This window comes from Mauremys mutica, chromosome 3 (assembly GCF_020497125.1).
Source record: "Mauremys mutica isolate MM-2020 ecotype Southern chromosome 3, ASM2049712v1, whole genome shotgun sequence".
NCBI classification, from domain to species: domain Eukaryota; kingdom Metazoa; phylum Chordata; order Testudines; family Geoemydidae; genus Mauremys; species Mauremys mutica.
In genome coordinates, this window is record NC_059074.1 from 114,537,005 (window position 1) to 114,552,689 (window position 15,685).

General features: G+C 42.2%; 1 protein-coding gene across 5 annotated transcripts in view; it reads left to right on the forward strand.

Moving 5' to 3' along the window:
• Positions 1-15,685, forward strand: part of ESR1 (estrogen receptor 1) — a 285,513-nt gene that overhangs the window by 96,799 nt on the left and 173,029 nt on the right. For 3 of the 5 annotated variants that reach the window (XM_045011673.1, XM_045011671.1, XM_045011672.1), the window contains exon 2: positions 3,951-4,455. In XM_045011673.1, the coding sequence (XP_044867608.1) occupies positions 4,022-4,455 (434 nt within the window). In that variant the 5' untranslated portion in view covers positions 3,951-4,021. Of the gene's footprint in view, positions 1-2,044; positions 2,213-3,950; positions 4,456-9,958; positions 10,197-15,685 lie in introns of those variants that run through there. The other 2 variants (XM_045011669.1, XM_045011674.1) reach the window with 2 other exon arrangements.

Sequence of the window (15,685 nt, forward strand, 5' to 3'; positions counted from 1 at the left end):
GCACACCACACCCAATGCTAAGCTGTTTCCCCAGAGAGGCAGTCAGGCTGAACTGCCCCATCCTTACCAGGGGCCAGGCTGTTCTGGGAGCCCTAAGTCCCATCCTCCTTCTGCATCTCCACTTCCCCTGAAAGCATCAAAGCCAAAATCCAGTTCTCCCATTCTCCTGGGGACTGGGAGTTTCTGGGGTCCCCTATTCTGCTTGTCTCCAGGGGTTGGGGGACCGAGTGCCCCTGGGTGCCGAAGGACTGCACACATGGGAGACCAAGCAGACGCAGGGGTCACAGTGCTACTCAAATTGGCCTAGCTGCCCTTCCATCATTGCCCAAACTGCAACTTCAAAGCACTGTCTATGCAGCTATTTTTAGAGTGCCAGCACGAGCCTGCTAATCAAAGTCTGTCAACCTGGGCTGAGAAGCTCATTCTTGCTCCCGCCAAAAAGCTGTGTAGACATATCACAAGATGTTTGTTAGCTTGGCTGGAATTGAATATAAGCACCCTCTCTGAAACCAATGGACCTGCCATTGACTGGATATTTTTAAAGAACTTTTGACGAGTGTGTGAAGTGAAGGTGTTGCAACATGTGTCTGGGGTAAATTTTGCGGTTTAGTTAATGTACATGTCTTTTAAAGTGCACAGCAAATGAAGCAGGTTTTACTTTGCAAGATATGATGTAAACTTAGGCAAATGACTAATTTTTCAGTTCATTTGTAAAGTGTGGCTACTTTGCACACATTTTCTGTAAAGCACTTTGGGATCTACCAATGAACAAGTGCCAAATATTATTATCAGGCATATTTCAAAGATGGACTTGTGTGTAATGGAATAATCCCCCTGACCTCTAAGCATAAAGACCTGGTTTTAAACTCTGGGTCGCACATTCATTTATTATGTAAACTTGTGCAGAACATTTAGCCCCATCTGTAAATTGCTTTGAGATTTATAGAAGAAAGTAAAAGTGAAAAATGTCATGGTTTATCAAAGGCTTTCACTAGTTCGTAAGTTATGTGCTGATGCCTATTCTTCTTGCTCCAAACCAAGTCCATACACTATGCAGAGTCAAAAATTCACCTCCTTCTTGGCATTTGGCTTTATTAATAAAGAATATATCATAAAATTCACCCAGAGCCTTCTCTCCAGGCTTGGCTGTGTTCTAGGACTCCTACCACAGGACTGCTCAGCTCACCCCCTAGATCCTCTCTTTGGAGAGCCACTCTCACCTTCCTTATATGTAAGTGGGGTAGCAAGCCATCTGAGACAGTGAGTCAGCAGAGCCCACTTAACCCTTTTGCATCAGGATCAGCATCTGCTGACTAGGTTGGGTAATTCAGGCAAACACCGAAAACCTATTACAGTTTAGCTTAAGGGTCTATTTTAGCAGCCACTCTGCATCAATGTAAATGCAGATCCCATGTTTCCACCCCTCTGATGGGTCCTGCCTACCCTCCTTGCAGCCATCTACCCTGGCCTATGTGGAACTGGTGCATAGACCCTGAGTTAAGGTGATATAGGAAAGGAATCAAGATTCCTACACCATGGTTTGTACTTACTGTACCACACAGAGGGTTCTAATGCCATCTAGAAAATAGTTGTACATGGGTAAATTCAATTAAAAAAAACTGTATTAAAAGAACATTAAGGTTGCAAAGTGAAATACTTAAAAGTCAGGAAGTGGTAAAGTTAAATTTGTGTGCTTAACCTTAAATCTGCTCTCTTCTGTATATGCATTATAATGTAGTATATTATTACATAATGATATAATAGATCACACAACATTTTAAATAAAGCCTTAGATTCCTTCTTGCAGCACGTTGTAAAAATAAATGCTACTCTTCCTCTGGGATACTGTCACATTGTTTCTCAGATGATGCAATATAATACCATAGTATGTTAGACAGTATTGTGTTTTAAATATTAGAGATGCACCAAATGACTCTGTAGGCAGTAGCCTACCTTAAACTGGTAATTGCCCTTCGTTATAGCCTGTGGAGCCAGCTACTGGCTCTTATCTTCAGGAAGATGTTGAGAGCTGTGCTTGCTTGCTCTTTCAGGAGCCCTTGCAAATACACACACACACACATACACATGCACTTTCTCTCTCTCACCCCCTCTAATACACATGCATTTGCACACTTCGGCATATTTTTAGAATATCTCTTGGAAGACTCTCACTGTTCTGCTGGGTATGATTGTCTGATGTTTTTCTTACCAGGTACTTGTATAGTTCAGCCTTATTTAAACATTGTTATCTCTTTGATCAAAGTCTATAACCTGAAATTTGAGCTGGAAAAGAAGGGTGGGGGGGAATCTATCAAGTACATATATATTAAACGTGTGCTGCTGTCTCTGTATGTATGCAGTGATTCAAATGTATTTACTTCAGTGAAATCTTGCAAATGCAGATTAATCATTGGCTTTTTTAGCAAAAGTTCTAAAAATGTAATATGATTCAAGTATTGTCTGTTGAATTAAACAATTTATAGTAAAGTTGTTTTGAAACTATTTTAAGTTGAAGACAAAAAAATAAATTTCTCAGTGGATTCTTTTTAAACCCCCATCTCACTTGATGATCAGAATTTCCAAATGCTGGGCTGAGTTAATGTAGAATTATTTTAGTATGGCTGGGATTTACGTTAATAACTAAATCATGTTATCTAGAGCCTTGTATGCGTCTATTGGGGGTTGGCACTAACCTAACTGTGCCAGCTGAACTGTAGACCATTATAGCATTGCTATAGAACTTGAAACAATTTTCGGAGGTTTTCGTTAGGCTGATGCAAGACAAGTAGCTTCTGCAAAGTTAAAATAATATAGGAATAAGTTGCAAGATGAAACTTGCTTGCCACACCTTTGCTTTACAATTCTGTTTTCTCTTGCTGAGTTTTAAATATAGTTTTAAGGGGGACAGTTTGATTTATTGTAAAGTTGGTCCCTTTGGATTATTTTGATTTCCCAAACTCTGATCTCTAAGTTGAAGTGTGCCAGGTATTTGTCAATGGACAAGGAGGAAGAACATCCTCCTGCTGGATCTATTAATATTCAGTTCATATTTCACGTAATTAACATGAATTTTGTCTAACTGTCTTCGGTTTTACATGAGGGTCTGAAAGATGTCTTGTTTCATGTTTAAGTTTATGTTGCTCTGATTTTACATGCTGAACAAGAAGCAGGCAGAAATGTACAGAAGAATTTAACTAAAGGTTTCCCCTGCCTTTTCATGTTACTTTTTACACTTCAGCTAAATACCAGGAATCATTATAATTTAGCACATTTATATATGACTTTTCTCCTACATAGATAGAATACATCCATTGATTTCTGTTAAATACGGTTTTACTGACTGGCTGGCTGCACAAACACACACACACATACTCTGCTCTGCCATATCTCAGTTACAGCATAGTCCTACCCAGGGTCATTACAATGTACACATTACATATTTCTAGCAAACATGAAAATGAATCAAACAGGAGTAGAGATAAACAGAGATAGATTGGAGCCTGGCGGGGGCATAAAAGCAGCAAGCTGACTGACCACTGGACTAGTCTTCCTAGTTTGGTATAAGCACTGTTTTCCCTTAGCCACCTTAGAGCAGCAGGACCCCATGAAGTGAAAAATTAAACAACTAATAGGAGTAAAGTTTAGTGGAACAATTATTTGGTATCACTCCAAAACTAATTGTTTCTGAAGAGATGTTTAAACCAATGTCAGTGCAAGGCAAGAGTTCTTGGCCTATGGCCAGCACCTTTGTAATGCATATTAGCTCAGATGAGGAGTACTTAAAAGTTAGAGAGAGAGGGAGACAGGGAGAGAGAAAGAGAGCGTTTTCTCACTGCTCATGCTGCATTGGATTGTATTCTCGTCCTTGCTGAGACCAGCTGAATACCTGTGCAGTGCTTCCTTAACATGATTTTTGCCAAGGCTGACACCAGGTTCTGCTCTTTTTTCAGGTGGACTATCAGCTGTTGATCTCTCTGCTGACAGTAAAAACAGACATGCCAATTGCTCGCTGCCATTAACAATGACCATGACCCTTCATACCAAAACCTCTGGCGTTGCCCTGCTGCACCAGATTCAAGGCACTGAACTGGAGACTTTGAGCAGACCTCAGCTGAAGATTCCCCTGGATCGGTCGCTCAGTGAGATGTATGTGGAGAGCAACAAGACAGGGGTTTTTAACTACCCAGAAGGCACCACTTATGACTTTGCCACTGCCGCTCCGGTGTACAGCTCTACTAGCCTCAGTTATGCCCCTGCTTCTGAATCATTTGGGTCCAGCAGTCTGGGAGGGTTTCATTCGCTGAACAATGTCCCTCCAAGCCCCGTGGTTTTCTTACAAACTGCGCCACAGCTCTCGCCCTTCATCCATCACCACAGCCAACAGGTACCCTACTACCTTGAAAATGATCAGAGCAGCTTTGGGATGAGAGAAGCTGGCCCCCCAACTTTCTACAGGTAAATCTTACCTTTGACTTATTTTCACAGGATATGCAAAGTAGGATGTAGAGAAGCACGCAGAATTGTCTCTGTATAAAAGGCCATGTAGTTTGATCAATTGAGTCACCAGTGAATAATTAGACTGTAAATGATAGTGGGGAGTAAACAAAACAGCTGTTGTGACTGTTGAGTAATTGTTGCTGTAAATGTTAGAAAGTGTACGTATATGAAAAATATGTCTGATAATGAACATAAATGTGACCTAGGAAAAACAAGCCTAAAATAATAATCTGCAAAAGAATGGAAAACAAGAACAAAAAACACATTAAAGAAAAATGAGAGTCTGAAATACACTAGAAGGGATTTCTCCACCACCTTTGGTTAACTTCAGACCTGGTGTAAGTGATAGTTTGAGTCTGTAGCAAGAGGCTCTTTCCTCTGGCTGCCTGTAGAATGCTATGGGTGGCTTATACGAGAAGCTGTTCAGAAACTCAGTGTCCTTAGCAAAACTGTTGTAGTTGACTTAATGACAAACAGCATTTCAATCATACAGAGCCTTTAGGAGAGGCAATAAATGCCTCATACCTGAAATGCATATTTGGTTGGAGAGAGATAAGGAGATATTGTTTCCCTAAACTAGCACATTTTATTAAAAGACGGTATTTTTACTTTCTTTTCTCTCTAGCTTCTTGTGTTCCTTAGTAGAACACTTTTATAAAAATGTTCTATGTGGGAGTACTGCATTAATATTTTTGCAGTTGTAGATGCATTTCGGTACTTTTTTCGGATTAGGTGGTGGAATGTGGCTGCAGAAAATTTTTAGATGGCATAGAATATATAAAACATCTTTAAGAGATGCCAAGGTTTTTATCAGCTCTCCTTCCTCATTCTTAATTTAAAAATAAAATACCCCACCCACAAAATAAATAAATAAATCTCCATGACAAAGTGAAAATGTATTTTTTCTTTATTGGGAAAATACCAGGAATGCAACGCCCCTATATCCACTCTCTCACGAATTTTAATGTTTAGTAGCAACATTTTGCAGGATATTGTGCTGGGTTATGTTAAAGGCGATTTCCCCCCCTTAATCTGTGTCTCTGTCTCAGTTATCTGGGAGGTCTGAGCAACAAACTGCAGCTTAGAAAAAATTACTGTGTGTAATATTTAAGGCCAGCTTCCTGCACCCTAACTCTATTGGACAGTAAAATAATACTCAGTATGAGTAAGAATCAGGCCACAAATCAGAGAGGAAGATTGAAGTTTTGAAAATGATTTGTGTATCAGATGGTCTGTACTGATTATCTCACATTGACAGCCACGGTAGTGACTTGAACTAAGTTAGAGAAAGCAGTGCTGTTTCTATCTCTGTAGGGCTGTACTTGATTGGATATTGCCCTGAAAACACTAAACGGTAGCTCTTTTTTCCTCTTGGGCATGGACCAAATCACAAATATCCCAGCAAAAAAAATTAATTTTAATAGTGCTCAATTTATGAAGATATTTAAAGATAAAATCAGGAGTTAAAGTACAGGCAGTTCCACAAAGGCAGTAGAGGGCACAAATTCCACACATCTCCAGTTTGCTTTACTCATTTCAGTTGTCCCATTGACTTCAATGGGATTAGATGAGTAAGGAGAGCAGGATTTAGTCCTTTGGTGTAATAGTGTTGTATGATTGTGTTGGAGAGTCACAATATTTGCAATGGAGCATCACAATAACATTATGGTTTAGGGATGCAAATGCATTCTCTGGGGCCAAATCAGCTGGAGCAGTAACTATTTAATAATTACTTACGATAAGTAGGAGATGAAGGTGTATTCTGCCATACACTGCCCCACTTTAACACATGGTTAAAATGTTAGAAATTTTCCTCCTCCTCCTCACTCTCTTATTGAAGAAGTTCAATTCAAATTATATTATATTTAATTAGCATGACATGTTGCATGTATACAGATAGGTCTATGTATGAATTCAGTATCACTTATATTTGATTTATTTATTAATTTTTCTTTGTTTTTCAATACATTTCCATTGAAAAATAGTTCCTCTGAATTTCACTGCATGCTATGACATACTGTATGTCTAGTACTGGATACTATCTTTTCTTATCTTACCAAGATAGTACGTTCAAATCATGAGTGAGGAGTAGCTGTGGTTAATCTTTTAATTTTCTTAGAATTTGTGCATGTTTTATTGTCCTTTCGCTATTTTTAGTACTTAATTTATCAAATATTACTATGTATTTTCATGAAAATATTGTATTTTATATTTTGTGTGTATGAGTATCTTGCTATCAACTAAGAAAATGACTTCAGGCGATCTCAGTTTTTATATTAGATTTTGGTGTAAAAATTTTCACTGTACTTTGTAATAGGTTTCTGTCTCGTTCAGGAAACACCAGAGGAGCTCTCCAGTGGCTAACTTAACACCTGTAAATCCCCATAGACAGCAACAGATTCATTCCTTTCTGTTGCCCTATTAGAAAACTAAAAGGTTACCCCACGGGCCTTGCACCTTCTAAGGGTCAGATATAAAAACTTGTCTGCCCGCTGTCTGGCTAGGAAGCTGGCTCCAAATTCAGCACAAGCTCACACAAAACCAGATTGGACCTAGTATCCAGTCGATTATGGAGCCACTTATTTGTCAGTAGCAAAACACAAGACCAAGTCAAGTCAATACACTAGAGGAAACATTCTGTGAAAAAGCATCTGTGCATCACTAACACTCTCTGTCTTTCTCTCTCAAATGGAGCCGGAATGTTTTCTGGTGCCTCAAGCCTAGAGCATATGGATAAAGTATCTGTTTAATTTTGCAGATGCGTAATATCTCCAACGCTTATTAAGGCTGAATTATTATAAAATGTCTCTTGGCTGTTTCCCATCAATGTGATCATGTTCTTAACACTTGCCTAAAGCAGTCCAAAAAAAATGACAAAGATACGTTGATCCCCATCCTGCTGGAGTTCATAAATCCCCACACAGGGTATCAGAATTTGGAAAAAGAGAGCTGGCCCTGCTAGCCTAAGCTGTTTTCTTTAGCTTGAACGACTTCAGTGGCTAAACCTTATGGCTGTTTATATAGGGAGCGGAATTTTAAAAAGTACTACAGTATATACAAAATCCAAGGATAAAATGTTTCTTTTTCTTTTTAAATATAGCGTGGTATGCTTTCGTATAAGGGAATACCCACATAGTAGTCTCTTTTCTGTGGAAAGTTTCCTTTTGATTTCACAGTTGGCGTTAGGCATCCATAATATAGGAATGCTGATGTTATGTCCTGAAGACTAGGAATGGTTCTGTTTATAGAGCCTGTCCTCCTATCCCTGTCAATTTTGCAAAAATGGCTGATAGAGGAAGAATGGCACCATGCTTCCCTATGTTATAAGGGTGTTGTGAGAATAAATCCATTAGAGATTGTGATGTGCTCTAATTTTATGGTGATGGGGGCCATACAAGTACCTAAGAGATCTATATCTACTAGTTTTTCTTTGAGTATGTGTCAGTGTGGGTTCCACTCTAGGTGCACATATGCTCCATGCACACAAGATTGGATTGTTTTTAATAGCAGTGCCTATTGGGGCTGCTCATGTGCCCTGTGCCTCCTTGTGCTCCTCTGAAATAGCATGAAGGGCAGTGCACCCACAACCCTCCTGAGCTCTCTTACCGCTTGCCAGACGTCATCGGTGGCCCCTTTAAGTCTGTTCTTCTGTGAAACAGCCAATACACAAGAAGATCTTAGTACCCCATCCTGTCATAGCAGGGCTGGCTGGAGGTTAGAACTCAAACATACAGAAAGGAGTTCCCTTTTCATTCCATCCCCTGACAAAGACATTAATTGTGGACAGACTGGGGAGCTCACTTGGGCCATTTACAAATCCAGGAACCCTGGTTCCCAAGTGACATGGAGCTATAGATAAATATCCTAGAGCTCAGAACCGTAAGAGTGCCATACATAATATTCCTACTGGGCTGCCAAAACTCAGTCGTGCATATCTTCACAAACATCATGGCAGCCATGCATGACATAAATAAGAAAGGAGGTGAGTGCTCCACACCCATTTGCCTGGAAGTCCTTGACCTCTGGAATTGGTGCCATCAGAATAGGGTAACTCCAATGACCCTTTGTCTCCCAGGAGTCAGCAATAACTTAGCAGGCTTCTTGAGCAGGCAATCAGTGATCACCCATGAATAGTCCTTGCACAGATCCATCACAGAAGAGCTAGTCGATCAGTGGGGATCCCCCCCAATAGACTTGTTTGCCACCAAGGACAATACAAAATGTTAGAACTTTTACTCTAGGAGAAGCCTGAGTACAGGGTCACTATTGGATGCCTTCCTTCATCAGTGGAACAGAGGCTTATTATGCTCCTTTCTACCAATTTTCCTGATTCTGAGGGTGATTTCCAAGATAAAAAAAGATAAAACCATGATCATTCCAGTACTTCCATGTTGGCTGAGGCAGTTCTTTCATTCAGCATCTCATCCAGCTCCCAGACGGACTGGATCTGATCTCACAGAACCCCAAATAAATGCTCCATCCAGACCAGAAGTCAGTGTGCCTGAGGACTATGGATAGGGACTGCTCCCTACAGGTCCAGGAAATCCTGATAAAAAGCAGGAAGATGTCTACCATAAAAATGCACTTTTCAATATGAGCGTCCTCAATAGGTTCAGGTCTCTCTGAGCTGCCCATAATTCAGTCCTCAAGACTGAAGATTCTTGACTACCTACTATACCTCTAGCAGGTTGGTCTTTTTCTGAGCTTTATTAAAATCCACTTTGCATCAATGTTGGCACGTCACCCAGCTGTGCAATCATGCTTAGTCATCTCTTACCCCACGGTATCAAAGTTCCTTAAAGGGCTACTACACACTTAACCCCCAGTTAGAGAACTGAGTCCTGCCTGGGACATCAATACAGTCCTCCTGAGACTTGTGAAGTCTCCTTTTGAGCCTCACAGGATGTTTCTTACACCACTTCACTCTGAAGATGATCTTCCTAGTAGCTGTTACTTCAGCCAGAACAGTGAGTGAGCTTCAGGCGCTTCTGGCTGAACCTCCCCTTCAGCATTCCATAGGGACAAGGCAGCGCGAGACCTTACTGGAAACTTATCCCCGAAGTGGTCTTCGAATTTCATATGAAGCAATCCATCAATTTACCAGGATTCTTCCTAAAACCATATTTAGCATTGAGAAAGAAAAGAAATTACACAAACTAGATGTATCCAGGACTCTGTTTTAGAATATTGACAGGATAAAACCATTCAGACTGTCAACTCATCTATTTCTGGCTATAGCTGGGCTTTCAAAAGGCCAAGCTTTCTCATCTCAAAAGATATTGCTATGGATTACAGAATGTATCTGCCATGCCCTTTGTTCCCTTACACAGGAGCATGAGGTGGCACAGGGTACTTGTGTAGCCCCTGCTATTTTAAAAAATCTGGTCTTGTGTACACGGGGCTCATGTTCGCCTACAGTGGGATCCACATTGACTACAGCATCTCGAAGAATCACAGTAACGGATGGCTGCACAAAGGCAGCATTGGAATTAGAGGCAGTGGCATGGTGAGAGATGATGTCACAGAGATGGCATCAGAGCTAGAAGTGGCAGCATGGCAACAGATCACGCTGCAGAGACAGCATCATGGCTAAATGTGGTGGAGAGGTGATGCAGAGGCAGTTAAAGGTGATGGCACAGAAATGACATCACCGATAGAGGCGGTGGCATGGCAAGAGAGGATACAGGGGCAGTAGCAAGGTGTCTCTCGATGGAAGCCAGATAGCTCTTTTCCCTAGGGGCAGAAGATGGACCTGCCTGAGTGTATTCCTGGGCTGTGAGACTTCACTAACTACTGATCACAAACCGTGGGTAGGGAGCATGGAAGGGGAAGAGGAAGAAGTGAGGAGTCAAAACAACATATGTCTTTTGGACTGTTGCACCAAACTGAGGCAAAAGGCAACCCCTAAGATGCTGAGGGGCTGGTGTTTTGCTTACTATTCATTTAAACATACAGGTGTTGTCTTGTCCCAAAATAATGTTGTATTTCTTTTCCCCCAGTGAAGTTTTCTTTGTTTTATACACAGACTCAGTGCTCGTGAGAGGGGAAATACTGCCCATTCAAGGCATGCAGGGAAGGTATTTAGTTCTTCCAAGATTTCAGGAGCTGGAGCTGGTAGTATTTAGTTTTAAGAGGAACACCCAGATATTTGAACCTGGCCCTTTCTGCAGCCAACACCACCTGGCAGAAGGGTTACATGTTTAAGTTCCATGGTTTTATGGATGTGAATAATGGAAATAAATAGGGCAGTTGCAGTTTTGATTAGCAGTTGGAGCCTAACAGCAACAGGAGAAAATTAAATGTTTTTGTTAAGGGGGGCAGGATTTTCCTCTCCTAGTAAGAAAATCCTCAGAAAAGGAAATGCAGAAAGAGCTAGAAGGCATCAGCAGTGTAGGAGAGCAACTGTGTGTCCAGTTAATATCAGTAGTAAGTAAGCATGAATGTGCATGTGTTTGCTGGAGACTATACTGAGTTTAAAAACACTGAGCCTGATTCTGCTCTACTCATGTAAATTTAGAATAACTCCATTCAAGTCTACTTAGGGTGACCAGACGTCCCGATTTTGAGGAGTTTGTCCCGTGTCCAGAGTTTGGTCGGGAAGCCATTTGTCCCAATATTTTGTTTCCTGGTCTTCGACGGCAATTCGGCGGAGAGTCCTTCAGTCGCAGACGGTCTTCGGCGGTATTTTGGCGGTGAGTGCTTCTGTCTTTGGTGGCTAGGTTTATTACCCGCCGCCGAAATACCGCCGAAGACGACTGCGACTGAAGGGCTCTCCGCCGAATTGCCGCCGAACTCCCGGACAGGTGAGTGTAAAAAAACCCAAACAAAACCACCCACCCTGCGGTGGTCCTGATATTTCCCCTTTAATATCTGGTCACCCTAATTCTACTGAGAGAGGATCCCTCCCCATTTGACGTTAAATTCCTTTTGTATTTGTAAGCAACACATCACTCAACATCCATGTGCCATACTTGCAAGTAGTAAGTAAATTTGTCAAAGGTTGGTCCTAATGTCCCAGGTGGTTTTAGCAAAACCTGCTTTTTTTCCTGGTTTCCTTGGAACTGGTCAGGCTCTTCCTTATTAGCTGCTGTATGACACAGCTGTGCCTGTCTCAGCCTGAATACACTGCCTTTTCCATTGCTGGCTGCTTCAGTGTTGATTTTCTCCAGCCACCACAGGATTTTGAAGCACAATCTGGCGTGTGGATGTCCTATAATTCACTGTACAACCGCATGGCAAATTCTGTTAAGAAGTGGCAGGGTGACAGAGTGGCAGAAGATTTGGTCCCAGCACTAGAAACAGGTGCACCTGACAGTAAAGTGGGTGGGAAATTAAAATGGCAGTAGCAGGAGGGGTGAATGCAGCAATATTATTCAGGGCCCAAGGTCTCCCAGGAGGGGATCTGGAACAGATTGTGTGCCCCACTAAGCCCCACCCCTCTCTTTGTCATTTCCTGCTGTCTAGCTTAGGTGGCTAAGTGTGCTGGCTTTTGTGAATTCCATTCTTAGGTGCCTAACTTTCTCCATGCATTGTATAGGGAGTGTGGTCTCCTAACTCAGGATTGTGAATTCCATCTAGGCATCAGGGAGCCTAAAAGTTAGGTGCTGCGACGCTCAAGTCTCTTTGTGATTCAAGCTCCTGGTGTCCAAAGAAAAATAAATTAAAATAAGTGACCCATGTTTATGTTTTGGTTATACTTTGAACCCAACAGTTAGATCCCTGTTTCAAACCATGTGCCACAGAATCCTTTGTATCAGCATGTTCCCTTAAAATGACTGTAGCAGTTGCAAAGAATACTTAGGTGTGCTTGGAGCAGATGTGCCAACTCCAATCATAATTTGGGTAGCTAATACACTGAAGGACAGCTCTATCTATTTACTTCCTTTATATAGGGTTTGTCTACACTATGAACTAGGTAGCAGCAGTGGAGGCATGACTGGGCTGTGCTGAGTACAAACCTGTGTGAAAACTGTGTGTATGTCCTTGGCACAGCAGAGCCGTGTCTCTACTGCTGCTGCCCATGCTACCACAACTACAGTATAATTTATACCTGCACTACCTCTCACTGAGCTACTGTGAGTATCTGTACATGAGCAGAGAATCACAGCCCTAGCTTGCAATATAGACAAAGCCATAGTATCCCTCCGTAAGCAAAAATGATTACTATAAGCAAGAAAAAAATGTGCATGCCACTAATGTGTAAATTCCTGTAGCTCTTTTATTACCTGGAATAGAGTGCACAGTGTGGATTATTTTAAACTTAAAATGTATAGATAGAGAAATATTTCTCTCTTTGTTTCATCCCCTATGAGAACTTGTATCCCATTTTCTTGTGGGCTGCTGTCCTCATTTATATCAGTAGTAGGGATATGCATGCCAATCCCAGAGCTGAAAATTCAGCTGAATCTTCAAAGACTGAGAGGATGATTCAGACATGTTTAATGGAAAGTGGTGGTGTGATAAAAAGCCAAAATAAAGGAGATGCAACATAAAATTATGTAACTGGATGTCCTTTATGATAAGCATGTGAGAATCAGTATACTTGGAATAGGTGTAGGAGTGTGCACGAGGCATGCACAGCACCAGTCAAGGAAGCCAAATGTTGCTAAGATTGGGTGTCTGAGTGAATGTTTATTATTGCTGTTTCTTGCTGGTCCAAGTTACAAGTATACCAAACAAGATGAAAGAAATAGGAAACACATCGAAGAATACTACAAAGAGAATGCAGCAAAGAGTCTTGTGGCACCTTATAGACTAACAGACGTTTTGGAGCATGAGCTTTCATGGGTGAATACCCACTTCGTCGCATGCATCCGATGAAGTGGGTATTCACCCACGAAAGCTCATGCTCCAAAACATCTGTTAGTCTATAAGGTGCCACAAGACTCTTTGCTGCTTTTACAGATCCAGACTAATACGGCTACCCCTCTGATACAAAGAGAATTTTTCACAAATGTCTTGGAGGTAAATTTCACTGTTCTTATGAACACAGTGAATTGGTAGTGCTGCCTATACTTAAGGTTGCCCTACACTTCCCATTTTAAGACCCACTTTTCAGTTGCTTATAATTTTGTCAAACTTCAACTGTTCAGGATGAAATTTTCTATGCCAGGTGTCTGTCTCAAGCTGATTTTTTTCTTTTTTTAAGTTTCAGTCAAAATGGCTCAGCTGTTTCTGAGAATGATGGGAAAATACCTTGTTTTGCCTGTGTTAAAATAGTCTTGTTTGGTTTTTTGTGTTTTGTTTAAAATTGAGTATCAGAGGGGTAGCCGTGTTAGTCTGGATCTGGATCTGTCTGTTAGTCTATAAAGTGCCACAGGACTCTTTGCTGTTTAAAATTGAGACATTCTAGTGCCTCCATGCTTTAGAACAGTTTGGCATTAGGAGGTCACCCTGGTGTCAGGGATGTGCTTTTTTGCTTTTCCCAGGAAATCCTGCCCAAATTTGGCCAAGTTATAAGCCTCTTAAAAATCTCAATTTGAATGTACTCAGTAGACATTTGTTAGAGTTTGCCAGTTAGATTCTCTGAAGATTTCATCTGCACAGAGCATGCTGCATCATCTCATGGCTCCTATATGCTGACTGGACTGTGTATGCATCACCCCAACAGAGCGACTGAGCATGCTCCATCCCAGGGCAGCTGGGGCTGTGAAGGACTTTCACTGCAATTACTGCTCCTGGCTGATGCAGGTCACTGTGGTGTCAGGCCACAGAAACTGGTATCTGGAAGACCGTCTCTCTTGTACTCTTAAGGACCCTCCTGCTGGCCCAGCCAGCATGAAAAAGCAGCCTGACTCAAATGCAGAGAAGTCAAGAGGTGGACTGGGCAGTGGAACAGAGAGAGTAGAGACTAGATTGGTACAAGGAGTGTGGGGGGCGAGGGAAGGGAGACTGTGAGTGGGGTGGGGTGAAAACTGGGAATAGGAGATCAGGTGAGGAGACGGTGACTGATTGGGTAAGGTGACTGAGAGCTAAGAGCTGGTGTGGGGGTGGCTGGGTGAAAAGACTAAGATTGGATGAGGAGCAGGAAGGAGACTGGGTCTGACTGGACAAGGAGACTGGGATACGGAGCCCAGGAAGGAGTCTGGACTTTGACAGGGGGCGTGGAGAGCAAGACCGAGACTGGGTGAGCAAGGGCACTGGGATGAGTTGCTGAGGGGAGGAAGAGACAGGACTTGGGACAGATTCAGGCTGGAGAGTACAGGAGTCAGATTTGGGGGGAACAGGGGTACTATTGGGTCTGTCCCCACTAGAATACACTCTTCCGGAGCCTGGAGTGGAAACCAAGCTTCCTGAGTGAGTCTCACCATTCTTCTGCTGTCAGCAAATATCTGTGAAACCCATTGGCAAAGTGTATATTTCATCTCCCTTTAGTGTTGGTCCTACATGGAGGATGATGACCTACTAGTGTTGTCAGTTATTTTGTTAGCCAAATGGCAGAGGTCTGTGCAGTGGATCTGATGTCCCATGTAGGTGTTAATATGATTCCACATGTAGAATTTCTGTTTTTCAATTACTTTTTAAAAAAAGAACCCCAGACAAATATACACAATTAATAGAATGTTAAGATTGCAAAGTCAAGCTCACAAAAATTAGGAAATGTCTGACTTAAGGTTGGCCATACAACCTTAATTTGGTCCCCTCGTGATATCCATATTTTAAGGCTACAATTTTGTCACAGAGGTTGTGGAAGTCATGGAGTCCATAACTTCCAAAGACCTCTGTGACTTCAGCCTGCAGGCAGCTGGGAGCTGTAAGGTCCTGCCAGTGGCTGGGAGCTGTGGGTATCCCTGGCACCCAAGGCAGCAGGGCCCCCCCGAGCTCCAAGCTTCCGTGGGCAGCAGGGGTACCCCACAGCTCCTGGCAGCCATGGGTGGCAGGGCCCCCCCACAGCTCCTGGCTGTGTGGGAGGGAGACCCTGGAGTTCCAAGCCCCCACAGGTGATGGGGGCCCCTGGAGCTCCCAGCCAGGCTCCCGCAGCTGCCCAGCAACTCTCCATTTTGTCATGGATATTTTTAGTGAAAGTCAGGGACAGGTCACGAGCTTCCGTGAATTCTTCTTTATTGCCCGTGACCTGTTTCTGACTTTTACTAAAAATATCGGTGACAAAATCTTAGCCTTATCCATATTGTACTGACTTTAATTATATGTTCACATATTATTTTTCCACAGGATCCCTACATCATTC